This window comes from Podarcis raffonei, chromosome Z (genome assembly GCF_027172205.1).
Source record: "Podarcis raffonei isolate rPodRaf1 chromosome Z, rPodRaf1.pri, whole genome shotgun sequence".
Classification (NCBI taxonomy): Eukaryota; Metazoa; Chordata; class Lepidosauria; order Squamata; family Lacertidae; genus Podarcis; species Podarcis raffonei.
The window spans coordinates 17,722,546-17,747,232 of NC_070621.1; the positions used below are offsets into that span (position 1 = coordinate 17,722,546).

At 46.0% G+C, this 24,687-nt stretch overlaps 2 protein-coding genes across 5 annotated transcripts in view; one reads left to right on the plus strand and one right to left on the minus strand.

Moving 5' to 3' along the window:
* DBH (dopamine beta-hydroxylase) overlaps nt 1-3,250 on the plus strand; it is a 36,248-nt gene extending 32,998 nt beyond the window's left edge. For both annotated transcript variants that reach the window (XM_053373417.1, XM_053373416.1), the window contains one exon: nt 2,205-3,250. In XM_053373417.1, the coding sequence (XP_053229392.1) occupies nt 2,205-2,339 (135 nt within the window). In that variant the 3' untranslated portion in view covers nt 2,340-3,250. The remainder of the gene's footprint in view (nt 1-2,204) is intronic.
* A 334-nt stretch (nt 3,251-3,584) lies between these two features.
* Nucleotides 3,585-24,687, minus strand: part of SARDH (sarcosine dehydrogenase) — a 59,946-nt gene continuing 38,843 nt past the window's right edge. Inside the window, exons 14-22 of one of the 3 annotated variants that reach the window (XM_053373418.1) lie at nt 24,023-24,136; nt 23,151-23,289; nt 21,725-21,838; nt 17,442-17,589; nt 13,292-13,385; nt 10,254-10,416; nt 8,608-8,776; nt 7,044-7,179; nt 3,585-5,181 (exon numbers count right to left, since the gene is read on the minus strand). In XM_053373418.1, the coding sequence (XP_053229393.1) occupies nt 5,056-5,181; nt 7,044-7,179; nt 8,608-8,776; nt 10,254-10,416; nt 13,292-13,385; nt 17,442-17,589; nt 21,725-21,838; nt 23,151-23,289; nt 24,023-24,136 (1,203 nt within the window). In that variant the 3' untranslated portion in view covers nt 3,585-5,055. The remainder of the gene's footprint in view (nt 5,182-7,043; nt 7,180-8,607; nt 8,777-10,253; nt 10,417-13,291; nt 13,386-17,441; nt 17,590-21,724; nt 21,839-23,150; nt 23,290-24,022; nt 24,137-24,687) is intronic. The other 2 variants (XM_053373419.1, XM_053373420.1) reach the window with 2 other exon arrangements.

Sequence of the window (24,687 nt, forward strand, 5' to 3'; positions counted from 1 at the left end):
ATGGAACTCACTCCCACAGGGAGGCAGTGATGGCCACCAACCTAGATGGCTTTTATAAGAAGTTTAGACAAATCAATAGTGAAGGTTATTGATGGCTACAAGCCAGGATGACTAAGCTCTGCCTCCTGAGGCAGCAATGGAAGCAGCAATGCTTCTGAGTACCAGTTGCAGGAAACATGGGGAGACGGCTCTTGTGCTCACAGCCTGTGTATGGGTTTCCCGCAGGCATCTGGTTGGCTGCTGTAAGAACAGGATGCTAGCTTGAGGCAGCAGGGCTTGCCATATAGAGGTCTACTCTGATAGCAGAACTTCCATGACCAGGGATAGTTTACTTCTGAATGCCAGTTTTAGGGAACCATAAAAAGGGAGGGTTGCTGTTGTGCTCAGGTCCTGCTTGTGGGCTTCCCATAATGGGCATCTGTAGTTGGCCACTGTAAGAACAGGATGCTGGACTAGATGAGCCATTGGCCTGATCCAGGAAGCACTTCTTATGTTCTAAACTGTATTGGGGGGGGGCAACATTGGCTGTAATTAGAGTTGACACTAAACAGCAGCTAAAGGCAACTGACATGGCTAAATCCTTGGAAGATGGATGGCGGCTAACAGATTGAGGTGGAATCCTGACAAGACAGAAGTGCTGTTTCTGGGGTACAGGAGGCGGGCGGGTGTGGAGGACTCTTTGGTCCTGAATGGGGTAACTGTGCCCCTGAAGGACCAGGTGCGCAGCCTGGGAGTCATTCTGGACTCACAGCTGTCCATGGAGGCACAGGTCAATTCTGTGTCCAGGGCAGCTGTTTATCAGCTCCACCTGGTATGCAGGCTGAGACCCTACCTGCCCGCAGACTGTCTCACCAGAGTGGTACATGCTCTATTTAGCTCTCGCTTGGACTACTGCAATGCGCTCTATGTGGGGCTACCTTTGAAGGTTACCTGGAAACTACAACTAATCCAGAATGCGGCAGCTAGACTGGTGACTGGGAGCGGCCGCCGAGACCATATAACACCGGTCTTGAAAGGCCTACACTGGCTCCCAGTACGTTTCTGAGCACAATTCAGAGTGTTGGTGCTGACCTTTAAAGCCCTAAACAGCCTCGGTCCAGTATACCTGAAGGAGCGTCTCCACCTCCATCGTTCTGCCCGGACACTGAGGTCCAGCGCCGAGGGCCTTCTGGCAGTTCCCTCACTGTGAGAAGCCAAGTTACAGGGAACCAGGCAGAGGGCCTTCTCGGTAGTGGCACCCGCTCTGTAGAATGGCCTCCCACCAGATGTCAAAGAGAAAAATAACTACCAAACTTTTAGAAGACATCTGAATGCAGCCCTGTTTAGGGAAGCTTTTAATGTTTAATAGGTTATTGTAGTTTAGTGTTTTGTTGGAAGCTGCCCAGAGTGGCTGGGGATGGGTGGGGTATAAATAATAAATTATTATTTAATAATTTATTTAATAAATTATTATTATATTATTATAAAATATACACTTTTAGATACCCAGCAAGGTCACTTATTTCCCAGGTGTGTTTCTCCTCAAAGTTCCTAAAATATCAGAACTACTGCTTTTTAGCAACTTGGGGCAGGTCTTTCAGTATGGCTGCTCCTGTTCTGTAGAACAACATGAATCTTGTGATGCCACCAGTACATCCTGTTGGCACTTTCCAGAAATGAATGAATATGTTTTTGTCTGGATAAGCTTGTCCAGCAGGATGAAGTCTCTATCTTAGGCATTCACATAATCAGAATCATAGAGTTGGAAGGGATCCCAAGAGTCATCTAGTCCAACCCCCTGCGATGCAGAAATCTCAACTAAAGCATTCACCCAACCTCTGCTTAAAAACATCCAATGAGGTCAGAAAGTTCTTCCCGATGTTTAGTCCAAATCTCTTTTGTTGTAACTTGAATCCATTGGTTTGGATCCTACCCTCCAGAGCAGGAGAAAACAAGCTTGGTCCATCCTCCACGTGATAGCCCTTCAAATATTTGAAGATGGCTATTGCATCTCCTTTCAGTTTCCTCTTTTTCAGGCTAAACATTCAGTCTGTTATCATTTATAAACCTCTTGTTCATTGTTGCTGATTTGCACTGTTATTCAAAATATTTCTTTGCAGTTTTTATAGTGTATTTGTAAGTTACTGTGACTTACCGTGAGATGTATGTAAAATAATGATGATGATGAAGAAGAAGAAGAATTAATAAACTGTTTCTCTCTCCAGGGTGAATGGGAGAGGCAACCTGTACCGAAGATCACAGAGATACTACAGGAACCAGAGTCAAACTGCGAGCCCAACTTAGTCCGCCCCACAGTGTCCCCCACTCTAGTTAAACTCAACAAGGTGCCTTTAAAGTGAGAGCTGGACCTAACTTAGGCCTCATCCACACCTTACATTTAAAGCACTATGATACCACTTTAAACTTCCCCCAAATATTATTTCCCTCCAATAATTCATTAAGGGTACAGAGAACTGTTAGGAGAATGGGGATGGGGGTCTGTGTCTCCTAACAGGGCTACAATTCTCAGAGTGGTTTAACAATCAATCCCTCTTCACAGCGAACTCTGGGAACTGTAACTCTAACAGCTTTCAACACCCTGAACAAGCTACAGTTCCCAAGATTCTTTGGGGGGGGGGCAGAAATGTTAAGCTGTGATAATACTGCTTGGAATGTATAGCGCAGGTTGGGCTTTGAAGCAGACAGCTGCAGTCCTCATAAAGGGATAATGGGCAAAGGAGAATCTCTTTACCACCCCAGGAGGCAGACCTAGAGCCAGGGTTTTTTGAGGTGTGTGGGGGGGTTGAGTGAAGCTCTGTTCAGAAGTTAGAACAAGGCTACAGAGAGCAGTATGCTTGGATTTCAATCAGAGCAGCTCCGCGGGTGAGCGATGGGACTTTTTCTCAAACAAAAATGAGCCTCACAGATGTATCTTCATAGATGGCCCTATTCTGAGGCACATAACAAGGCCTGACTCCCCTTTGGCTCTGCCTATAAACCAGATCCCACCAGGTGTTCCTCTGACCCACCCCAAGTTCTGCTCCAAAGCTCAAAAGAGGAAATCTTTTAAAATAATAATCAAATTGAGTGGGAGTGTCAAAACATAGAAAATGAGCCTAATGCCCTCTGTGTTGAGGAATGATTGGTCTGTGGACCTGAGCTGATGTGATGGAGGAACACGGACCATCTGTGTGTGTTTTTCACCCACAAACCCGTTAATAGTTACAACTCAACCTGCAACATTTATAAATAAACGTAATTGCAAATATCACATCAAGCCTGCTGCAATGTGTATGTGCACTCTTTTCTCCTTGATGGACAAACCTCACAGTCTCTGGAAGGAACACAAAGATATTAATCATCATTGTTTATTTGTGTATTTGAAGACCAGGAGACTGCATCTGCAAAAGTTGGCTTGTCAGTTCTAACTTTATGGTTTGCTTGAGAGCCCTGCTTGCCTTATTCCTTCTGAATATTGGTTTCTGGAAACCACAGGAGAGAATGTTCTTGTGCTCATTCCCACTGGGGCATCCGGTTGGCCACTCTCTGAGAACAGGAAGTTGGAGTAGATGGACTGTTGGCCTCATCCAGGAGGGCTTTTATTCTATTTTTTTAGTTCAGTGGCCCTGCTTGTGGGCTTCCCATAATGGGCATCTGGTTGGACACTGCAAGAACAAGATGCTGGACTAGATGGGCCTTTGGCCTGATCCTGCAAGGTTCTTCTTCTTTTTGCCAATTATTTTTATTGATTTTCTATTAATTTCAACGAATTGTCACCAAATTCATAGCAATTTAAAAGCTGACTTCCCCCATGTTCCTTCTTTTTCCCTCCCTCCATTGCTGCTCCAAATACATTAGCTTTCCAAACTTTCCTTTCAATATTCAATAAAATTAAACATAATTATATGCAGGGTTCTTCTTCTCCTTCTCTCCATTTTCTCACCATAATTACCCTGTGAGTTGGATTTGCCAAGAGAGAGCACTTGACCCAAGCTCCCCCACCAGCTTTCACCCTTAAGTAGGGATTTGAACCCTGGCCTCCTGGGTCCTAGTCCAAGACTCTTTAACCACTTCACCACACTGGCTCCTAAAGCGTATTTATCTCTAGCTTCTAGACAGGGCATTCCACCTGCCTCTTCTAAGATGCCACCTGACAGTGAGAAGCCTTCAGATCATTAAGAAAGTCTGCTACTTTCATCCCAAGAACTGCTTTTATTTGTAAGCAAATTTAATCAGTTTGGCTGCATCCCCAAGCTGCCGCTGAATTCACTGGGCCTTCTGAGCAGGCAAGGTTAGGATCACACTGTTAAAAGCCATTAAGTGACCCAACTCTGATTTCTTGGACAGGACAGGGGCTGGATGGTTGTGTTGAAATCAAGACAGTAGTGCACTGATTTGTGTCCAGTTGTCAATAGAAATAGCAATATGTCCCAGAAGGCATTCAGCATCTCAACCGAAAAGGAAGTTCATGGTAAGATTGACAGGAGTAGTGGATGCTGAAGAGAAATCATAGGGGCAGTAGAGGCTGATCCTCAATCAAACTGGTAGTGGGGAACGCAGGGCACCCGAGCTATAGGTGGAGCCAGAGCCAGTGATAGGCAGGGCCAACTTATTCCAGTGTTGTCCCCATCCTCCTACCAGCTGACTTCTACAAAGGGCAACGCTGAGACTAAGGAGGAGGAGGAGGAAGCTGACAGGCAATGCCATTCCCTAGGCTTCTCGTAAGTAGGAAAGAAGGCATATAGGAGCTAGCTGAAGGCAGAGTGGGGTTGGTGGTGCAGAGCCCCATTTGCCCTAATGGACCAGTTTCCACTGCATGGGGTAGAGTGGGGTGGGGGTAAGGAACATGATTGTCATGATCTGCTACAGAGCTGCTTCTTGAGGCATTTCACTGGCCACTACCAATTAATTGGTGGAGGTCACTTCCACATTGATCTGGTCCAGCAGGGCTCTTCGAGTTTTCCTTGGGTCCTAAGCTCTGTGGAATTTTGCTGAGTCATCAGGACCCTGAAGATTTTGTCCCCTGCCCCAGCCAGCTTATAGTCTAGTCATAGTCCAGTCCTTTGTCCATCCATCTCAGTAGATCCCTTTCACTCTCTTGTTCTCTGGATCAAAGGGTGTCCTAGTGTGTGCTTTGGCTGCGTAAGGGACCCCCATCCTTTCCAAGGTGTATTCACCACTTTTCACAAAGTCCAGGGAGACCTGAAGATGAGACAAAGCCATGTTGTAGATATAAGTATTAGATATGTTCCCACCAAAAGGGTTTCGTTTAATTTTCCTCCTTGTTCTTCTTACGGCTGCTATTAACATGCAAATGAGACTGGGATTATCATGCCAAGTGGGAAAGAGCAACCCCACATGTCAAACATCTGCTTAATGAGAAATGCATTCTGCAGGGCACATTTGGTGATCAGTCCACTCAGCAGAACATCACCTGTCTGCCACAACAGCAGCAGCAGCACTGTTTCCCAGCATGGGGGCCCCTTCCACTGCTTTAATTGGGGGTTCACAGTGCCTGAACTAAAGGTTTTTTGGAGGTGAGGTACCCTTCTGAACACATCAATTCAAGGATACTGTTATGTGGGTAGCAAGCAATGTGAAGAAAACACTGGAGGTGGTTGAAAGGAAAGTTCAGTAGACAAACAGCAAAACACTGCATCAAAATTGCTGTTCTGGAATATAGAAAGCTGCCTTCTATAGTCAGTCCATCTCACTTAGTACTGCCTGCACTGACCGGCAATGGCTCTCCAGGGGTTTCAGATGGGAGTTGCTGGAGATTGAACCTGCACTCTGCTGCTGCAATTCATTTTTCTTTAGAAAAGCAAAATTCCAGTCCCGTGGTTCTGAAAGCAGAGGCTGAATTAAACAGATACATTGAAAGCTGCCTTTCACTGAGTCAGACATTTGGTCCATCTAGCTCAGTACTGTCTACACTGACTGGCAGTGACTCTCTAGGGTTTTGGAAAGGGAGTCTCTTCCAGCCCTACCTGGAGATGCTGGGGACTGAATCTTTTGCATTCGAAGCAGATGTTCTCCCAGTGAGATACAGCCCCTGTTCTAAGGCACACAGGCCAACACAGCTTCATCAATAAAAAGTCAACGTATCAAGTAAAAACTCCATAATTGGTCAATGACCCTAAATCCACAGCAGGGAACAGCTGAATGTCACAGTGCACCCAAGGAAACCTTATCATCATCTCATTTCGTGACAGCACAGTGTTCCCATCTCAACCTCTTGCACATGCACACAAAAGCCCTCGTCCCTTGTGGCTTGTCCATCTGGTCCAAAACAAACTGTCAAGAGATTTCAGCTTCACCAACAATTCCTCCCCTCCCCAACACACACACACACCACCCCTCCCTCCCTTCCTTTTATGTCAAGCTCCCCCCCCCCCCCACTTTTCGCTTAAGGCTCCTCTGCTGCATTACTAGATGCCAGCAAAAGGGAGAAGGGAAGAGGCTAAAGGCATAGGGAAGGCAAAGTCATTAAATTGCTGGAAATCATGTCCATAGTGACAGGTGTATCTCCTTCTTGGATTGGGGAAAAGGTGGGCAGGCAGGCAGGGGCTGCTAAAGAACTTTGGGGCTGTGGGCTACTGCCCCTCCATAATTATTCATTTTAAAAGTATTTCAACTAGTTACCCTACAGCTCTCTCAACAGCTCAGGGTCAGCTCATGATGAGATTTAAAATAGGAAAGAAACAAGATATGAATAATACACAAGAACAGCCACAAACCAATTCATCAGAGAGGGCTGCACACCACCCAGTTCTCACCCTGACTTGACCCATGGTCCCGATCTGGGGTTTCATTGTTGTGTCAACCCAGGTAATGATTCTAATTAATTAACCAATTAATCAAACAACTGCCCCCCCAAAAAAGAAACCTGATGCAGTTTCATTGGTGCTAACTCATGGAACCTCCCTGTACTGTTTTGTGTAGGTTTTTTAAAGGCAGGAACAGAAAGCCTGCATTTTCAAGTATTATTTGCACTCCTAGCACTAAATACAGAATTGCCCACTCATCCCAATGCAACTTGGAGATGTTCTGCTTCCAAGACTCACCGGTCCACCATCAGGATCCCGGATGTAGCCATAAGCTATTGTCTTGTTGATAGCATGTCCAAAGTCCGCCCTACGAATGTGCCCAACAGCTTTGCCATTCCTGAAGATGGCCTCCAAACCAAACATTGGCACTTTTCTGGAGAGAGCAGAGAAAGCCATTAGGTAGAAAGGCATCAGGTATGATGCAAGCTTATGGCAGAGGGCAAATCATGTCAGAAACTTGCCTTGCTGCAACTTCAGGAACTGAGGAGAGAGACTAGAGCATCGAATAAACAAACATTTGCAAGTATCCAACACAAGATCCTCTCCCAGCTTTATCATTTCCCAATTTCACAAAGTAATGTGTCAAAAGGTTGGATGCAATTCAGGGGCACGTTTCGAAATCTTTGCTTCGGTATTTCAAGTGCTGCTGGCATCTCCTGTTCCTTTTAGAAGGCTTCGGATATGAGATCTGTCAGCTGTCAGAAACAGTCAGTGCTAAAAAGTGCTGCACACTAGCCATCAAACTTGTTCAGAAATTAAAATACCCATGGTGCACCCACTTCTAAATGAAGGTAATTGCTAAACTACATGAAACGTGAACCATCGAAAACATCCAGTCCTTCAACACTAGCAGCGTCACACCCAGTATGTTGCCCAGGAATTCTAAGAAATGCAAAAGTCAGTCCTTTTTTTAAATCAGTGATTAAAATTAGGGCAGTTTTGAAAGGTTTGGTCTGCCATCTTGATTCAAAATGGCATCCAACTGGATCCAAATATAGATAAAAACTGGTTCAGGAACCATTGTGCAAAATTTGGTTAAAATCAGGGTAGTTTTGAAAGGTTCCGTCCATCATCTTGATTCAAAATAATGTCCAATTGTACCCAATCACACATGAAAACCTGGTTCTCAATATTATGAACTATCAAGCAAAACTTGGGGGGGGGTTGGTTCTGTGAATAGGTTTTGCTTAAAGTAGACCCATTACAAATCAATGGAGCTAAGTTAAAAATGTGCATCAGCTTCAATGGGTTTACTCTGAGTAGGACTAACATGGACTAGCCTGTTGCAGATTTGATTCCAATTATAGGATACCTAATAGAAGTAGCAGTTCTAGATTCAGGTAAATAGCCATGTTGGTCTGACACAGATGAAATGAATAAATAAAAATTTAAAAAATTCTCCAGTAGCACCTTAGAGACCAACTAAGTTTTTTCTGGGTATAAGCTTTCGTGTGCATGCACACTTCTTCAAGATAGGAAGTAGCAGTTTTTTTGCAAAGATCTGGAGAGGTTTTGACAGTGACATCTGCAGAGGGCAATGGAGGAGGCTGACTTAGATTGATCCATCTCAGTATTGTCAACACTGACTCTTCAAGGTTGCAGGAAGGGACATTCCCAGCCCTGCCTGGAGATGGTGTGGAGTCCACACTTCTGCCTGGAGAGCCATGTGCTCTACTAGCTGAGTGACAGTCCTTGTCCTTTTGCAAATTAGAGAGGCCTGAAGGCCAACTTGAGAGTCTGATCAGAAATGTTGAGCTAGATGTCATCAGATACATGCAACTGCCTACCAGTGGCTACTCACTCATCAGTGGTGAAGCAGACAAGGCGGCGGAATATTCCAGCTGCTTTCTGAGCCTCAATGGCTTCCCGCCCAAGGAAAGGGGTGTGAGTTTTGAGCTTGCATGTGAAAGCCAGGCCAGCTTCTAGGGGAGTATCATCAGGACGGAGGTCTGCATGCCAGTGCCTATAGCCTGAGAAGAAACACAACAGCCACAGTCAGACCACATAGAGATGACTCCCTGGCAATGGAAGGTAAACTCCCTCCACCCAGATCAACTCAGAAAGTGCCCAGTTTTTTGACATGCTCCCTCGGACCATCCTTATAGGACAATCAGGTTTCATCCAAACCCATTTTGAGAGACATTGGGCTTCATCCAAGCCTATTCTGAGAGAGACAACTTCCTACCAGCCCACCAAATCCATGTTTCCGGCACCTAACCTACTCAGAGCAAAAGCATGTCACAAATGTTACATAACAATTACAACTACTAATATTAAATAGCAACAATAATAAAATATTGGGGGGGGCAGGTAATCAATCACATGATGTGGTGCATGTACATCATTTGAATGGCAATGCCCAGCAACTCTAAGGGCTCAGCCCCCTCAAATATTTTATTGGGGAAGCTGAATACAATTCCAGTGATCTAGAACCACCAGAAGCTGCTATTTATCAAGTCAGACCAATAGTCTATCTAGCTCAGGAAGGAGCTTTTCCCAGGCAAATGGGGACTGGACTTGGGACATTCTGCATGCATAGCATGTGCTCTACCACTGAGCTATGACCCTTCCCCTAAGAGCTATGGCATCTCTGTGATCATAAGTAGCCTGAGAAATGGGGAAATAATCAATCAAGTCTGGAAAACAGGAATGGAATGAGGGCAAAGAAGTCTGTAGCCTCCATTATGACTGTGGGCTCTTGGCATACACACAGAGAGAGATTCAGACACAGCTGCCAGTAGAGTTTGAATCAAAGCGGCTGTTGAGAAGGCTTAGCCTAATCCAAAATGGCAACACTCAAATAATGTTCAGAGGTGAAATCTGATTATCCAGCTATTATCCAGGTCTGGGTTTCAGTGGCATCTTCACTCCATGACCACAACTAGTCAGGAATTCCAGCAGGATTTCAAGACAATCTGAAAACATCAAAGCAGGGGTGGAGAAACCTGTGGCCCTTCAGATGTTCAAGGACTCCAACCCTCATCAGATCCAGCATGGCCAACTGTCAGAGATGATGATGGGAGCTGAAGTCCAACAATGTCTAAAAGGCATCATGTTGTCTACTTTTGCTTCAGAGGGAACCTCTGTGCCTTCAGATGCAGATGGACTGAGCATGGCCAATGGTCTTGGATTATAAGGGCTGCCTAAAATCTAGAGGGTCACAGGTTCCCCCTCCTTGGGACCAAGAAGTCCCAGGTTCATCAGTCCTTGGGATCTCCTGGAAGGGCTTGGAAAGCATGGATAGTCAGTATTAGCTGGCCTTTCCCATTCTGCTGCCATCTAGATCTTAATGATTTTCCAAATCCCATCAGTCCCAACCATCAAAGCTAATAGGCAGGGATGATAAGAGGGCATTGAGAGGGCAGTGCAGGATTCCCAATATCTGAACTAGATAGAAGTCTGTCTCAAGGCCATCACTGCAGATAGAAGCAAGGACTGTCCAAACACCTTTTTCAATGCTGAGAGAGTCGATGGCCCTGTAGCCAGCATTGATGATGCCATGCCTGGCGCCAGCCTTCATAACTGACCGGTAGACCCTCACACAGTGCTCCTTGGGGACATGAAGCTCCCAGCCCATCTCTCCCACAAACGACAGCCTCATGGCACGGACCTGAGAAGAAAGAAAATAGGAACTTAAAGAGGAACTTGGATGCTGGATAAGGTCACTGGACCATCTAGCTCAACACCCTGTTCTCACAATGGTATTGTTGTTTTCCCATCCTTGCCTTAGTTTTGAAGTGGCCGGGGACACTTGGGAATGGCTTTTCATTTATTCCAAATATCACCTCACCAGTAGCCTGACCTGTCTGCAGCCTCACTGGGTGCCAGCACATCATTTCAAGCCTGGGGAAGATGTCAGGAAGTTAATTCATCCCACAGGGCAGCCAGGGAGGCTGTGGAGTGCTGGAGATATGTTTACGAGAGAGAGAGAGAGAGAGAGAGAGAGAAAGGGAGGGAGGGAGGGAGGGAGGGAGGGAGGGAGGGAGGGAGGAAGAAAGAAAGAAAGAAAGAAAGAAAGAAAGAAAGAAAGAAAGAAAGAACCGACCCTTGGCCAGCACCCCTAATGGGAGAATCTGTCCCGTGTCTCAACTTGGGTTTTTATTCAGTGTGTTATGCTCTTCACCCCTTTCGCCCATCTACAGTCATATTTTTTTGTTCTAACTTTGCGACAGTTGGCCTACTGGTGCTAGAGACGGGAGATGGTGTGTCACCAGAGCAACTGAGTTAATACAACGGGACACCTCACAGTTGTTTTTCTCCTTCGCTCCTTGCTCTTCTGGTCCTCTGAATTTCCCCACGGGATGTATTCTAAAATAGCAGATTTATTTCCTATCCTTGAGTCCCATCAAACCCCTGGAAGGGAATGAGGCACTGACAATTACACCAGCACAATGGGGGCCTATCAGCAGCATGACGAGCCCCCCACTCCCCGGCCACCCGGAGGAATGGAGCCGTCAGCCCTGCTGATTTCCAAGCCTTCCTCCGGAGATGATCATTTAACACGACACGTTGCATTAATCTAGATTAGCCAGATGAAATATTCATGGGCTCCTAAGCGGAGGATAGCTGTTCAAATCCGTTTATTAAGGACAGGGAACAAAGCGAGACATGGAAGGAAGTGTCAAGTTATCAGCTTTGATTGGCCATGTGGAGAGTCCCTCAGCTGTCAGAGAATATAAGAAGGGCCTGGCTGCTGGATCAGGCCAATGGCCCATTCATCCAGAATCCAGTTCTTACAGTGGCCAACCAGATGCTTCTTCTGAAAAGCCCTCAACCAGGACCCCACCACCTGGTACCCAAAGGTAGACTTTCTCTGGGCATAGAGGTCCTACTATCACAATAGATCAATCAGGACAGAGGGTCAGCTGTTCTGCTACAGTGGACAACCAGATACCCCAGTTGGAAACCTGTAAGCAGGACCAGAGCACAAAAGCAACTCTCCACACTTACATTTCCCAGCAACTGGCATTCAGAGGCAAAGAGGTAGAAACATTTATGAGGGACCATGGTCAGTTATCACCAGCTTCAGCCAAAAGGATCTTGGGTCATAAGGGTCTCTAGGAGAGCTCCTGCCAGTCAGATCCAGCAACACTAGTCTATGCAAGCTCAAGAACCTGGTGGCAGCTTCCTGCATCTATCCTGACAGCAGCCCCCAAAGCCACATGCTTTCCAATCACTCTTCAGCTCTGTGGCACGTGGCAAAATAACTGCAGTTTCTCCTCTCCTAGCCCTGCTTTCTGAGCTTAACCTCTGAAAATTTAAAGAAAGGGTTAATTCTTTTCCAGCTTTCCACCCACCTACAAAAAGCTCTGAACATTCACACCCCTCCTGATTAGATTGTCAACCTTCAGAAATGCTTTGCTGCGCCACTGAGAGTGTGACAGCTCCCAGCCAAGGCTCTATTGTCAGGGGAGCTCAAAATAAACCCACAATCCGCTTTCAGTTTCCCACCCCATGGCTGCTGAGGGAGTTGCTCTTTTGAGCAGAGAATTCTACTCTAGTAGCTTTTCATTTTAGACATGTCTTTTGAGAATTAACCCCCACTCCTCGTTTGTCTTTTTTAAGCCCACCAACTTCAGCGTCTCTCTTCGCTAGGCTTTAACCTATTCCCTGTCCAATTCCTGGCCATGTCTTAACAACTACAAGGCAGGAAGAAATTCAACAGGGGTAGCTCTGCTTATGGCTCTATTTCCACCCTGATAAAAGAACAAACAAACAAATCACACCACTTAATTCTGTTCAAGGCAAATCCTCTGCCAGAGGAAAATTACTTTGCCAGCTATAAGGCAATGGAACAGAGAGAAGTGCCTTATACCAAGTTAGATCTGTGGTCCAGCCAGCTCCATATTGTCTACACTAATTAGCAGTAGCTCTCCAGGGTTTCAGGCAAGAGTACTCCCCAGCACCACCTGGAGATGCTGGGGTTTGAACCTGCAGCCTTCTACATGCAAGGCAGATCATCTACCAATGAGCTGTGATCCTTCCCACTGCATACAGAGAATGAGGACAAGGAAAAGGGAGTCTCTCTCTCTATTACATTTTTAAATGACTGCAATCCACCTTATAGTGCAGGTCGGGTTATGAAATTAATAATAATAATAATAATAATAATAATAATAATAATAACAACAACAACAACAACAACAACAACAACAACAACAACAACAACAGGAATATGAGAATGTGGACTTCTCAGTGGTGGCTCCCTACTTATAGAATGCTTGGGGAGGTTCTTCTCTCATCCAAATACCGGTAGATGCAATGATGGTGCCAGGTAAAAACATTCCAATTTCATCAGGCCTTTGCCTTTTTGCACAGATGGGATGTTTTAATGTAGTTGGTTTTTTTTAAAAAAAGAATTATCTTTTAATTTGTTGATTTTTTATGCTGATGTAAACATATGCATGTTTTTTGTTTTGCATAAAATATCGTAAGTTGCTTTGAGTTGCCGTGGCAAAAAAGCAAATCCACACCGAGATCCCTACCGTGCAGCCTGCAGCTTTCACCAGTTTGTGAGTGGAGAAAGGGAAGGCTTCATTGCTGAGGTCCGTCTCCAGGACTTCCTGCAAGACAGCGCGGCTGTGAGGAAGGAGAGGAACCCTGGTGAGGAGAATATGGCGACCAACTACCAGGAATGACACACACACACACACACCCTTCCAACACTCCCCACAACCCCTGCCATGAGGGCCAGCCCATGATATGTTGCTGCCTGAGGCAAAGGGCAAGCTGACACCTCCTCACATTCCATACCCCAAACGCAAAGCAACTACCAAGGGCCTTCAAATTTCATCCACTTTGGCCAATGATCCATCTCACTGTCTGCTGGGAAGGTGCCTTCCATGTACTCTTTTTGGTGCCTGCTGAAAACATTCTTGCTTAGACAAGCCTACCTAGATGTTCAGAATGTGGACGTGTGTTTTAATATATTTTTTAGTTTGTCGCTGATTTTCATTTTTTAATGTTGTTTTAAATGGTTTTACTAATAATTTGATTGTTTCGTTCTCTTTTTAAACTTTTGGGGGGGTATCTCTTTTACAGTCAGGTGCTGTGCAAATGTCTTTAAATAAAATGAGTAAGCAAATGTTAAAATGACATGGGCCAACTCCAGCAAAATCCATAGAATGTTACATACATACATCAGTCATGTACAAGAAGGAAAACTGAGCGGGGGCAACGTCAAATAACTGGATCATTGAATGCCTTGCCAAGGCTTCAGTTCTCTATGACGTAGCCTATCCATAAGTAAGCATGAGAAGCTGGAGGTCTGACACTGACATCACTTCTATTTGCATAGCTGGTACAGGGGGCCATCCCTTGCCAGTATGATTATGTTTAGTTTGGCCTCTGACACTTCTGCTTTATGTTAGATGTTAGGAAACAGCCAGAGCCCATAAGAGCCCACTGGATCAAGCTGATGTCCCATCTAGTCTGTTCCCACACTGACCAAAGAGATGCTCCAATGAGAAACTAGCAAGCAAGACCTGAACGCACCAACATCCCTCCTGCAGTTTCCAGTAACTGGTAGGCAGAAGAATCACTGCTCTGACCATGGAGGTGGAGCATAGCCATTGTGGCTAGTAGCCATTGATAGCCCTCTCCTCTTCCATGAATTTGCCCAATCCTCTTTTTAAAGTCATCTAGGTTGGTGGCCATCTCTTCCTCCTGTGGAAGTGAGCTCCATAGTTCAACAACATGCTGTGTGAAGAAGGACTTTCTTTCTCCCAAGCTTCCCCTTGCCATCCCATCAGACATTAGGCTTTAAGGTCTTCCCAATAGAGGGCAATCTCCAAGCTGGCAGCAGTAAAGAGCATAGCTAACTAGCCCCAACTCATTCCTGTTTTAAATGGAATTCTCCAACACCGCTTCTCAGAATGTGGCTTCAGAGCATGAGAAGGGATTCTTAGAATCATAGAATCGTAGAGTTGGAAGGGACCCCAAGGTAGGAATGTACCCCAAGGCAGGAATCTCAACTAAAACATCCATGACAGATGGCCATCCAACCTCTGCTTGAAACCTCCAAGATAGAGTCCACCACCTCTTGTGGGAGAACTTTCCACTGTTGAGCAGCAATTACTGTCAGAACGTTCTTCCTGATGTTTAGCTGATGTTTCTTGTAACTTGAAGCCATTGGTTCAGGTCCTCCCCTCCAGAGCAGGAGAAAACAAGCTAGCTCCATCTTCCATGTGACAGCCCTTGAGATATTTGAAGGTGGCTATCATAACTGCTCTCAGTTTCCTCTTTTCCAGGCTAAACATACCCAGCTCCCTCAACTGTTCCTCATAAAGCATGGTTTCCAGACTTTCCTGCTAACATTGAAAATCTTAGTTCCTCCATAATCTGTGGTAATGAGTGCTCACTTTCTTTAAACATGCCAGGAAAGCTTTTGAGGATCTTCCCGTCCCACCCTGAATAAGCTGACACAGAAAAGTGACAGGAGCCAGAGATTATCTTTAGTGGACCAGGATATTTTGGGGCCCACTGAGCATAGGGCCCCTTGGCACATCACAGACGCCAGCGCACCAAGGCTGACAAGCAATTGCTGTCCCCTGAGGATCTGCTCTGGGCTGAGGAAACAGGATGCCATTAACACAACCATGGGCAGCATTACGAAAATGAAGGGTGTGAATGCAAGGATAATGAGTGGAAATCCTCTTAGACTCCAGTTGCAAAGCTTTGCCTGCCCTCAGAAATGTGCCATCAAAGAGACAGCTGGCAAGAAAGGGCCCTCAGAAAGCTAATCAGGAGGAAAAGGAAAGCTCCAGAGAGACATGATACGTGCTCCACAGGGAATCTCTTGGCCGATTTTGGGGGAGTGTCAGCCTTGCATGGAGAAGGTCCCAAGGTTCGATACCCAGTGGAATCTCCAGGTAGGGCTGTGACAGGCCTATGTCTGGAATCCTGGAGGGCTGCTGCCAGTCAGCATAGATAATACTGAGCTGGATAGATGATTGGTCTGACTTGAGATAAGGCAGCTTCCAAGAGTTCTCTTGAAAGAGGGATCAGCTGTTAAACCACTCTGGGAACAGTAGCTCTCTGAGAGGAACAGAGGTCTCCTTGCAACTCTCGTGACCCTAAAAAAAAAAAAAACAGTTCCCAGGTGGTGGGAGAGCCAGTGTGGTGTAGTGGTTAAGAGCAATAGACTCGTAATCTGGGGAACCGGGTTCACTTCCCTGCTCCTCCACATGCGGTGGGTGACCTTGGGCTAGTCACACTTCTCTGAATTCTCTCAGCCCCACTCACCTCACAGAGTGTTTGTTGTGGGGGAGGAAGGGAAAGGAGAATGTTAGCCGCTTTGAGACTCCTTCGGGTAGTGATAAAGCGGGATATCAAAGCCAAACTCCTCCTCCTCCTCCTCCTCCTCTTCTTCTTCTTCTTCTTCAGAAGTCATGCTTGCTTAAAGTAGTACGATACTGCTTTGAACATATAGTGCAGACAGGGTCCCAGGATGTAAAATTAAGCAGCTGACAAGATAATCAATATGCTCCTGAGGAATACTGAGGACCAAAGGAAGGCGTGTGGGTGTGTGAGTGTGGGTGGGTGTGGGTGTAAATGCATGTGCAAGAGAAGGGAGCAAAGGAAAGGGAGGAGGCCACCACCCCACTTTTCCTAAATAGCATTTGTGAAGCCACCATAATTCTGTAGTTTTAAGAGCATAAAATATGCCCTGCTGGATCAGACCAAAAGCCCATCTATTCTAGCATCCTGTTTTCTCAACGTCTAACCAGATGTCCATTATGGGAAACTCTTGCAAGCAGGATTTGAGCACAACAGAAACTCTCCCCACTTGAAAATCCCAGTGGAAGAAGAACATAAGAAGAGCCTGGGTGCTGGATCCAGCCAAAGGATGCCCATCTCATCCCATCTTCTCAATAGGAAGTCCACAAGCAGGAACTGATATGGGTACTTTCCGTCTAAGACCATCCCCAAACTAGAAATTTACAAAGCCCTCTTGATCAATTTCTCAAACTCATTGAAATCCATTTAACTGCTGCCAAAAAAAATCAGTGGGTATTTCACCTGGGCAGGTACATTAAAATTGAGGATGAGGGGGTGTTGGCTCTTGAGATTTTTTTTAGAGCCTCCAAATCCAGAGCCCCATGGAACAGAGGAAACAGTCTAATACCTAATTTACAGGTAGGTGTTGGTCTTCTGTAGTTGAAACAAAATTAAAAAATTCCTTCCAGTAGCACCTTAGAGTCCAACTAAGATAGTTATTGATATGAGCATTCGTGTGCATGCATACTTCTTCAGATACCAATTTATAACATTAAAAATGCATTATAAAAATGTGACACCAGATGGTGCTGTAGAGCAGAATCCAAAGTCAATGGCAGATTGCCTTGGGAGCGTTTTCTCCCCTATAGCATTTTTCCCCATAGTTTTTTTTATATCTGTATAGATCCAGCCCTAGTCAGGCTACTGAGTTACATCTAGCTCAATATCATCTACTCAATATTGACTGATGGCAGGTTCTCCAGGGATTCAGAGAGAAGTCTCTCCCAGACCCACCTGAAGATGCCAATAGGGAATGAACCACCAAGTGTATACAATAAATATCCTAATTTATTCAGTCCTGGGTTAAAAAGAACAACCAGTCTACCCCCAGGTCCATTTCCCACCTGTGACTCTCACCTGTACGGTCCCTGGATGCTGATCATTCCAAGCTGTTCTGACTGGTCAATCAACTGGCACTGGAACTTCTTGTCCTGCAGGACTGTCATGATATGGGACCAGTTGTGCTGTGCTACTGCTCCCCCAATTGCAAGGTAGTAGCCATCCCCTAGGAAGAAGGACAGGTAATATTAAATAGGCATCTTGCTGCTTATCTACTACAGAGTCTGGTTCAAGGTCCTTGTATTAATTAACAAAGCCCTGAACAGCTTAGGTCCAAGGAACCTCAGGGATCCCCTGAGTCCTTCTATTCCAGCTCCATCACTGAAATCATCTGCAAGAGTGCCATTTGTCGTTCCTCTGAGTTGGCGAAGCTTGTTTGACAAGAACAAGAAAATGAACCTTGACTGTCATTCCTGTGAAATGCTCTGCCAGTAAAGATTGAGCAGGTGCCTTCTGTGCCAACATTTAAATGCCTGTTGAAAACTTTACTATTCACCAGAACCATGCAAGCAATTAAGAGTGCATCCTTCCACAACAGTCAACTGATGCTTGCTTTTAACTGTTTATGGTTTTATTTTATGGTTTTATTGCTGTAAACCACTTTCATATTTTTTAAGTGATATACAAATACTTTTATAAATAAATGCGTTCAGCAGCATCTGGATTCCGATTTGTGGGGCGAGGTCTCCATCTGTCAGAAAGAGAATATGGACTTACCTGAATCCAGAGAGGAGTTTCCACCTTGGCTGTGAGTCCTGGAAGACCTGCTCCTTGCCTTGCAGGCTTTTCCCCACCTAGCCTGAGAAGGTGGGTCTCCAAATAACTCCAGCTACAAAAGCTGAGACTCCTGAATAGATTTTTTGGGTTGGAGCAGTGTTTAGGGTTGGGGGGGCAGGGGGTTGTTCTTATTTATATTATTTTTTTTGGTAACTATATATTTAGATCTCACTATGATTTAGGTGGAAATTGTTCAACCTGGTGTACTTTTAGATGTGTTTTATTGCTTATGACTATTTTGTGTCACATGGGATGCGGGTGGCGCTGTGGGTAAAAGCCTCAGCGCCTAGGGCTTGCCGATCGAAAGGTCGGCAGTTCGAATCCCCGTGGCGGGGTGCGCTCCCGCTGCTCAGTCCCAGCGCCTGCCAACCTAGCAGTTCGAAAGCACCCCCGGGTGCAAGTAGATAAATAGGGACCGCTTACTGGCGGGAAGGTAAACGGCGTTTCCGTGTGCTGCGCTGGCTCGCCAGATGCAGCTTTGTCATGCTGGCCACGTGACCCGGAAGTGTCTCCGGACAGCGCTGGCCCCCGGCCTCTTGAGTGAGATGGGCGCACAACCCCAGAGTCTGTCAAGACTGGCCCGTACGGGCAGGGGTACCTTGACCTTTACTTATTTTGTGTCACATTCATTGCTCCACCCACTCTTGCCTCTCATCCCACCCACCACAGGTATGTGGCCCCAGAAGTATGGAGGGTGGGCATGTTGTCATCTTGGATGCTTTCTCCGTGGGCTTCCTGAAAGCAGCCATCTCTCTGGCACTGGGACCAGGATGCTGAATTTGCCAAGCCTCAAGAGCAGGCAGCTGGTGCCCAGTGGAGCTGGTGGGGTGGAATGCAGGGAGCCCAGCAGGGAGCCTTAACCAATGGCAAGGAAAGCCAGCTTAATTCTAGAAGACACTGATGAATCTAGTCCAGCATCCTATTGTCTCCATGGCCAACCAGGTGGCCTTAAAGTAGGACCCAAGCACAAGAGCACTCTCCCCTACCCACTGGTATTCAGAAGCATTGCTGCCTCCAACAATGGAAGCAGAACCTAAGAGCCAAAGGTCAACCAAAAGCCTATCTTGCCCAGCATCCTGTTTTTACAGTGGCCAACCAGATGTGTCATTGCAAAGCCCATAAGCAGGATTCCCAGCAATTCAGAGGCATACTGCCTCAGACAGCATAGGGAGGACATAGACATAGTGGCTAGTGTCCATCAATAGCCCTCCATGTAAGTTGGTGGCCATCATTATCTCCTGCAGGAGGGAGTTTCACCGTTTAACTATGCACTACATAACAAAGTCATTTTTTATTTGTCCTGAACCTTCCAACATTTAGTTTCATTGGGTGTCCACAATTTCTGGTGTTCCGATAGAGAGAGAAACATTTATCTACCTGATTTCTCAATGCCATGTATTATTTTATTTCCACCAGGTAGCATTTTCTTTCTTTTGTCCCTATCCTTCTCCCAGGGCAACACAGGGGGATGTGCACACACCAGACAGGTAAAGCACATTTTCCCCAAAAGAATAATGGGAACTGTAGCTTAAGTATGCTGTGAGTTATAGCTCGGTTGAGTAAACTACTGTTGCCATGTGGGGAGGACTGGGGCTCTGAATGTATGATGTGTGTGCAGTCTGAGACTAAGAGGGAGAAAGAAGATGAACACCAGGTCCACCCTCAAGACGGAGGCCAGGGAGGTGGGAGTGGCTGAGAGCAGGCTGAGCCCTTTTAGCCCCAGCGAGTCAGCCTCCACCAGGCTTCATCTAGCTGAGCTCCTTTTTACATCTGGACTCTCCTTCCTTGAATGATTTCCAGCAGCAATTGGATGACCATCTGTCAGGGATTCTTTAGCTGTGATTCCTGCATTGCAGCAGGGGGTTGGTCTAGATGACTCTTCGAGCCCCTTCCAACTCTCCAATTCTGTGATGTAAGGTCAAGTAACGCACGCTCCCTCCAGCTACCCATTTTAGCTTGCCAGTAATTGTGCAAATCCACTCACCGGCTGATTTATTTTTAATTTGCCCTTAATTATTCCAAATAAGGGCTGTAGGAGCAGTCACGGGTGCACCTACCCGCCAGCCCAGAGACAGTAGATGCAGCAAGGGTTGACAGAAACTCAATAAGCACCTTTCAGTTTGCAAAAAGGCCTCCAAGGAGGAGTGTTTAATTAGGTTATGCTGGCTGCTGGATGGAGACTGGGGGTGGGGTGGGGGGAGACATGGCCAGCCTGGTGTCTAGTCATAGGTAATGAAATCACCATTCACACCAGCCACCTGCCATCCAAAAAAATTAAGGAGGCTGTCAAGGTCCAGGACAGAAAAAGACGTGACTTGCATTCTCATTCCTGCTGTGCTGAGAATGACTTCATTTGGGTCTGGTGTGAGGGAGAGTAAGGGAGGAGGGTGACTCCATCAAGCCCCCTCCTGTGAGGATTTCCAAGTGTCATCAAGACTCAACAGTGGGGCTGGAGCTGCCCGTTGGCCTAGCTGTTGGCACCAGTTCTATGCTCCTGGATCTGATTTTGTGGATGGGGGGAGGGTAGTGTTCTTCAGTGGGTGGAAGACTGCTCTTTATCAATGGCAAGACAGCCAGAACCACCATTGACATCAGCTGCAACTTTTAAGAATGGTAACCTTAAAAACCTGGCCTGGTGCTTGCTTTCCCCTCTTCCCTCCTGCTCCTTTTTCCTCATGTGCCATGTCTCTTTATAGTTTGTGAGCCCAAGAGATCAGGGAACCATCTTAAAACTGATTTCTAAAAGTCTTCCTGAAAACCCATTTTTGGCAAGACGGCTCTTGCACTAAGCACTAGAATTCTCACCCACAAGAAGCAGTGATGGCAATCAACTTGGATGGCTTTGGAAAAAAGAGGACTAGACTAATTCATGGAGGAAAGGGCTTTCAATGGCTGCTAGCCATGAAGATTGTGTTTCCCCTCAGCTGTCAGAAGAGAGATTCAACAGACAGGCTCTTATGTCCCCTGGATTGCTGGGACCTGCCCACCTCCAGACCCCACCAAATGTTTCAAGAGCTGCCCACCCGGCTCCTGTCCACACCAAGACTTCTGAAATATAAGGTACTCGGAGTTGTGCTCTTTATTCAGCTCGTAGTAGCAATGAATGAAACTTTCCCCAAAACGTCTAGCTATATATACATTATTTACACAATGGGGCCCCCGTGATTGGCTAATTCCAGGCTGCTCCTGTAGGCCAATCAGGTTGTAGATTCACTTTCTCCAGGAGCCTGATTGGCTGCTCGTGCAGGCCAATCAGGTTACTAATTCACTTCATCCAGGAGCCTGATTGGTTGCTCCTGCAGGCCAATCAGGTCGCTGATTCACTTCCACCTAGAGCTGGATTGGGTGGCTCCTGTGGACCAATCAGACTGCTGCATTCTGGATCCTATTGTTCTAGGATTCAGCTCAGTGCATAACAACTTCCAATCTAACTGCAGCTCTACTCAAACAGAGTGCTAAGAAAAACCAGCATCTAATTGGTTTAAAATGATCAAGGATCAGTGTTGTTGCCATTGCCGTTTTACCTTCAAAGGCAGGTGCCAGTGCAGAGTCCTGTGTGCCTGGGTCTATTGCACTAACGGTCAGATCGCTTTCGACTCCCCCACGCATATTCAGCATGCAGGTATAAACTGTTGCTCCTGAAACAGAAGCCCAAGATCTTTTTTTATCCCCAGATCATTCCATAAAAGCAGCATTTGGAAGCAGGAATGTATGCATATGCAAAGTCATTTAAAACTCAGAAGGAATCCAGAGAGAGAAGCCCTGATAACACTTTACTGGGAAAAGCAAATGAAAACAGGGTATTAATGTGAGAAGAAAGGAATGGAGAGGTTGGCCTTGTACACAGCATATATTTAGACATTCAATCAAACGCACAGAGGGGAAAAAACTCCCTCAGAACTACAAAGCCAGCCAGAGCATGTGCTAACTCAGTAATGTCATGCCACCCTTCCTGGTTGCTAAGCAACACTTCCACTTGTACCCATCTTGGCTAGCTAACTAACAAAATTAACCCTTAGGCTACAAAGTGAAGGATCCTTGCCTTTGCTCTTCCATTAGGGGAGAGGGGGTGTAGGGGAAACAATTCCATTAGGATTTATCTGAATTGTTCAATAACTAAACAGTTTCCTTTTAGCTGAGGTAACAATTAGATGAAACAAGACAGAAATAGATTTGAAAGATGAGAAAGGAAATTCCAACCAAACATTAGGAAATGCTTTGTGACAGTAACAGCTGTTCAATAATAGAATGAACTCCCTCAGAAGGTGGTGGACTCACCTTCATTAGAGGTGTTTAAAGAGAAGCTGTTGGGGATTCTTTAACTGTGATTTATGTGATGCAGGGAGTTGCGCTAGATGCCCAACAGTACAATTCTATGATTCTGGGACTTTAAAAATGGGGCGAAAGGCAGATGTAATATGAGGAAAAAATTAGTAAAAGTTTGTATGCATCTCCCTTAAAAGCACACACACACACATTTCTTTCCTGGTGGCCTTGATTTCCAATAGGACTGTGTGCTAAATTCAGTCAAAGCCTGAATCCCGAACTGAATAGATTGTGATCTCCTGTAGTTAGTTGCTAAGAGGCATACTTCCTCTGAGAGAGGAAGCCATCCGAGCCACTGCAATTGCCACTGGTAGGCTTGTGCTCCCATGAATTCATATAATCCCCTCTTAAAGCCATCACAAGCAGAGCCAAATCACCACAGGCTGCAGCTCTCAAAGAGATGCCTGCGTCCTTTGGGGTATTCAAACCTCCTCCCGGGCACAGAGCCCTTTGTTTGAAAGCAACCTCCCCTGCTTGATTGGCAGAAGCCTTGGCTGAACGTTATCATTAACTGGGAGGGGATTATGTGCCTGATGCAAGAGAAGGCATTGATGACATTGGCAGCGCCAGCAGAACACCGCTGGAAATAAGCGGGTGGGATGGTGGGGACGGGGGGGGGGGTACCTGGAGGCTTGGAAACGTCAGCCGTAAACAGCCAGTCAGCTGCCCTCTTGGCCTCTGGGCCGACGAGGTAGAATTTCCCAAAGTAAGACATGTCGAACACCGCCAGGGCATTTCGGCAGGTTAAGCATTCGTTCCTGATCTAAAACCGGGGAGGGAAAGAAAACAGAGCCATGGGGTGATGGGGGCACATGGCAGGCAGGCTTGGTCACGTTGAAAGGGAGAATCAAGGGGCATGTAAGAAGTCGCTCAAGGTGACAAGAGAAGAAAAGGGACCTGTGATTCATGCTTTTTATATCTTACAAAAGAAAAACAACAGATATTCCTTGGATTATTTTTTTTCTTCAAAAGTTACACCCACCACGACAATGGCTCTTTTCCAGTGCTTGGCATCCCGTAACTCATTTCTGTGTGCAGTGACATCTCATCAGACTACCTGTTAGACATCTTTCTTCCCAAAGAACTCAGACCTGAATCACTTTTGATTTTATGTTTCAACAGCTAAAGGTTCCCTTCCACCCCCACCCCCCAAGATGCTGTGCTGGAAGCTGTTATACAAAGAGTCAGCTGTGAAACCCCCTCCCATAAAGGATGCTGCTGTAGCAACAAAGTTTTAAAAAGCCTCAATTGGCACAAATAGAGGATTTTAAAAAGCTCCAGTTGGCTCCAATGGAGGCTTTTTAAAAGCCTGATTGTGGTGCAGTCCTGAGGGATGCCAGCAAGCCTGAGTTCGTCTGCCAGAATATCTCAGGTTCAAATCACTGCATCTCCAGGTGGAGATGGGAATGTCTCTTACCTAAAGACTCCCCCCTCCCATTAGAAGCCCCTCTTGGTAACAGGACCACTGCATCCTCCCCCAAGGGCATTCTACTCACAACATTGTGGTGAGGTGGGAAATCAAATGTGTATTCATCCGACAGCAAGCGGTTGTATTCATAGACTTCATGTGGGGTTTGGTCATAAGCGCCATAATAATCATATTCCAAAACCTGCAATAAATAATAATAATAATAATAATAATAATAATAATAATAATTTATTTGTACCCCGCCCAGCTGGCTGGGTTTCCCCAGCCACTCTGGGCGGCTTCCAACAGAGATTAAAAATACATTTAAACATCAGTCATCAAAAACTTCCCTAAACAGGGCTGCCTTCAGAAGCCAAAATTAGCCAAACCCATCTCTCTGGGAATTCTGCCCCTGGTGGGTTGGATGCCAAGGATTGGGGTTTTCCAATCCTTGGAAACCCCAAAAGGGCCAAGATTGGGGGAAAACACACCCCCATACATTTAAAGTCAGAGGGAGGTCTAGGACAAGACTGGGGTGAGGAGGACATTATGCAGATCATCCTTCTCACATTAATGGGGAGACAGGCTGGTGCAAATCTGCAAGCTCCTGGGGCAAAGAGCAGCACAGGAAAACAGGCAAAAGAGACTTTAGGGTACCTCATAATGGTAGTGCTAGAGGAACAAAGGTCACATGTGGAGACATGATGTTCCACGATGCTCCTCCTTGGTATTGCATCCCTAAATTTTGTACTT